The sequence below is a fragment of the Callospermophilus lateralis genome, chromosome 14, assembly GCF_048772815.1.
Source record: "Callospermophilus lateralis isolate mCalLat2 chromosome 14, mCalLat2.hap1, whole genome shotgun sequence".
NCBI lineage: Eukaryota > Metazoa > Chordata > Mammalia > Rodentia > Sciuridae > Callospermophilus > Callospermophilus lateralis.
Window position 1 is genome coordinate 5,369,842 of NC_135318.1, and position 3,524 is coordinate 5,373,365.

The 3,524-nt window shown below is 48.7% G+C and overlaps 1 protein-coding gene across 2 annotated transcripts; it reads left to right on the plus strand.

Moving 5' to 3' along the window:
* The first annotated feature begins 251 nt into the window (after positions 1-251).
* Positions 252-2,701, plus strand: Id2 (inhibitor of DNA binding 2). 2 transcript variants are annotated; one of them, XM_076833076.1, is made up of 3 exons: positions 252-724; positions 1,043-1,106; positions 1,925-2,701. In XM_076833076.1, the coding sequence occupies exons 1-2, from the start codon at positions 377-379 to the stop codon at positions 1,097-1,099; spliced, it is 405 nt and encodes a 134-aa protein (XP_076689191.1). In that variant the 5' UTR covers positions 252-376; the 3' UTR covers positions 1,100-1,106; positions 1,925-2,701. The 2 variants fall into 2 exon arrangements, with proteins under 2 accessions (XP_076689191.1, XP_076689192.1); XM_076833077.1 differs by having other exon boundaries at positions 1,970-2,701.
* The last annotated feature ends 823 nt before the right edge of the window (positions 2,702-3,524 follow it).

The window sequence follows — 3,524 nt, forward strand, 5'->3', positions numbered from 1 at the left end:
CCGAGCCCGGGGTCTGCCCCTGCCTCCCGCCCGGCGTTTACAGTACTCTATTTACCAGCCCAGCTGGGCTCGCGCCCGCCCCGCCCACCCCGCGGGGATTGGCTGCGAACGCGGAAGGACCGAGCGCTCGCCCCGCGCCCGCGCCCGCCAATGGGAGCGCTCGCTCAGTCTGATGGACTCGCCGCCTTCCGCCAATGGAGACCAAGGGAAGACCGAGCGTGCGGCTCCGGCGAGGGCGGATAAAAGCCGCCCCGCCGGGCTCGCGCTTCATTCTGAGCAGATCCCGGTGCCGAGCGCAGCCAGCTCAGCAGGCGGCGGCGGCCTGAGCTCCAGGGCAGCCCGCTCCCTCCCGGTATCTCCTTCCACTGCGGTCAGCATGAAAGCCTTCAGTCCGGTGAGGTCCGTTAGGAAAAACAGTCTGTCAGACCACAGCCTGGGCATCTCCCGGAGCAAAACCCCGGTGGACGACCCGATGAGCCTGCTGTACAACATGAACGACTGTTACTCCAAGCTCAAGGAGCTGGTGCCTAGCATCCCCCAGAACAAGAAGGTGAGCAAGATGGAAATCCTGCAGCACGTCATCGACTACATCTTGGACCTGCAGATCGCCCTGGACTCGCACCCCACTATTGTTAGCCTGCACCACCAGAGACCGGGACAGAACCAGGCGTCCAGGACGCCGCTGACCACCCTAAACACGGACATCAGCATCCTATCCTTGCAGGTAAGACTGCCCCTGATGCCCTGTCTCTGCCGCTCCACTCTCCAGCGATCGTCAGGGCTGTCACTAGTCGGTCCATTGTCAAGACCGTGACTTACACATGAGCTAATTAACTTTTTTCTCAAAAAATGCTCTAGATCGAGCCGTGTGTGAAATCGCTAATAAGTTCTGACATGTTAATGCATGAGTCTGAATTGTAGCATAAACGTGTTTAAGGGAACTTGCTGCTCTGTGGAGTACTTTAATGATAATAATTTTAATGCGAGATCCTTTCTCCTTAAGATTGTCTAACCTCGTGCCTTTTATCCTTTTCCTCTCCAGGCTTCTGAATTCCCTTCTGAGTTAATGTCAAATGACAGCAAAGCACTCTGTGGCTGAATAAATGGTGAGTGTTGCTTGTGCCTCTTAGTGTGTGTGTGTGTGTGTGTGTGTTGTATGCTCACACAAGTGCATACGTTTTTTGTAATGTGCTTGGGCCATGTTGCTTGTGTATCTGTAAAATGTTTGATTTAGTAAACCCATGCTTATTTCGCTGTGTGAAGGGCACTACCTTTTCTCGCCAGATGTGAAGGGGCTTGTCACTCTGCTTCCTCAAGATCACAGAACATTTTCCTTAGAAAAGAAAAGAAAAAAATGATGCCAGTAACTTACCTTGGCGGTGGCTAAGGAGTATGTATTTATTGGCTTTTGTAGCGAATGCAATGCCCTGGTTCTTCCCACTATTCTCCAGTACTATGAGGTACTAACCTCCACTGTAATTAATCTTATCGCCACAAATTCCATAGTGATCCTCCTTCCCTAAAACCGCAGTTCTCTGGGATTCTCTGGACTAGCTGAGGACTGCTACCCTATGCCTTAGCCCCTTTGCTTTGGGATCACAGACTTCCCTATCTGTTAACTAAAGGGCTGTTTTCAATCAAATAATTGTTACAAGAAGCAGACTGGCGCCTGTGAGCACTGCTGTTGGAGATCCAAATAGGAGATTGGGTTGGGAAGTTTTTCCCTTGAGTCTCTGCTATTTTCATGTTTAATTTGTGCTGTCTTGAGGCCGAGTGTGTGTGTTGCATCTGGACGCCAGGGTTTGCCCAATCTCCCAGTGTTTGGTTAAATGTTCAAACTGTGGCTTCCTCGGCGCCAGTCTGCCGGCCTCTGCCCTTGGGTTACATTCTCCTAAACATGCCTTTCTCTCCCGATCTTTTGCAGGTGTTCATGACTTTTTTTTTTCTTTTTATTCTTTTTGCACAACAGCAACAACAAATCCACAGGATCTTTTAAGGCGCTGAACTTATTTTTCAACCATTTCACCAGGAGGACAAATTGAATGGACCTTTTAAAAAGAAAAACAAATGGAAGGAAAACTAAGAATGATCATCTTCCCAGGGTGTTCTCTGTCCTGGACTGTGATATTCGTTATTTATGAAAAAGACTTTTAAATGCCCTTTCTGCAGTTGGAAGGTTTTCTTTATATACTATTCCCACCATGGGGAGCGAAAACGTTAAAATCACAAGGAATTGCCCAATCTAAGCAGACTTTGCCTTTTTTCAAAGGTGGAGCGTGAATACCAGAAGGAGTCAGTATTCAGTTACTTAAATGAAGTCTTTTGGTCAGAAATTACCTTTTTGACGCAAGCCTACTGAATGCTGTGTATATATTTATACATAAATATATATATATTGAGTGAAACCTTGTGAACTCTTTAATTAGAGTTTTCTTGTATAGTGGCAGAGATGTATATTTCTGCATTAAAAGTGTAATGATGTACTTATTCATGCTAAACTTTTTATAAAAGTTTAGTTGTAAACTTAACCCTTTTATACAAAATAAATCAAGTGTGTTTATTGAATGGTGATTGCCTGCTTTATTTCAGAGGACCAGTGCTTTGATTTTTATTATGCTATGTTATAACTGAACCCAAATAAATACAAGTTCAAATTTATGTAGACTGTATTAAGATTATAATAAAATGTGTCTGAAGTCAATACCTGAATTCCGGATTATTTTTAAGGTCTCTTGCTCTGTCCGTGGCTGTTCTCACTCATCATTTGATCCAACCCCTTCTTCCTCTGCTGCTCACACCTCGCGGCTTGTGGGCAGATAATGTCCTTATCACATGTGTGATCAGCGCCTGCACCTTGGCGCAAAGGATTGCTGCTACTGTTTAGGAGAATCCATGGGCACTGGGAAGGCGGTACACCCAAAAGTTTTCAGTTAGTCCTCAAGGGACAATTTGATTCTGTGCTGTGGGGCAGAGTTTAAGAATGAGTTGTGGGCTGTGGCTCCTACGGGTTAGGTCACCCAAATGTGGGATCTAGGGAGACAGTAGGTGTGAAGGCCCCTCTGGAATAGGTGAAAGGGCTCCTTCCTCCGAAGGCCTCGGCTCTCCGGAATCCTGAACTTGACTCAAGGTTCAGGAGCAGGGTCTCACTGTGGGAATTCGGCTGCACCTGCACTCAGCAGCCTCCTGGGGCCTCCCCTGGTCCTCTACCTGTAGCTCACCCAGGCTGGGCCGGCTTCTTTCCCAGGCAACTTAAAGCGCCCTTCACCCTCCGCTGCCGTCCTGGACGGTAACGGAAGGAGGGTGGGGAGAGAAAGGCCGTCCAAGTCAGGGAAGTGGACCCCGGCTGTTCCCTCCCGCCTCGGGTGGCGACATTGGGACCCTGCCTTCGAGTATGTATGAAACTCTGGTAGGTGATCAGAACCCACGTGATTATGTTCCGTCCCGCGGTGAAACGACTTGGGGTGGGGGGGTCTGGAAGGCTGGTGCGCGAGGACGGACCTGGGGAAGGAAGCGGCGGGTCCAGG

Coding starts and splice junctions, on each gene's coding strand:
- Id2 (XM_076833076.1), top strand. CDS start 377: ATGAAAGCCTTCAGTCCGGTGAGGTCCGTTAGGAAAAACAGTCTGTCA. Junction 725..1,042: donor TCAGCATCCTATCCTTGCAG/GTAAGACTGCCC, acceptor TTTCCTCTCCAG/GCTTCTGAATTCCCTTCTGA.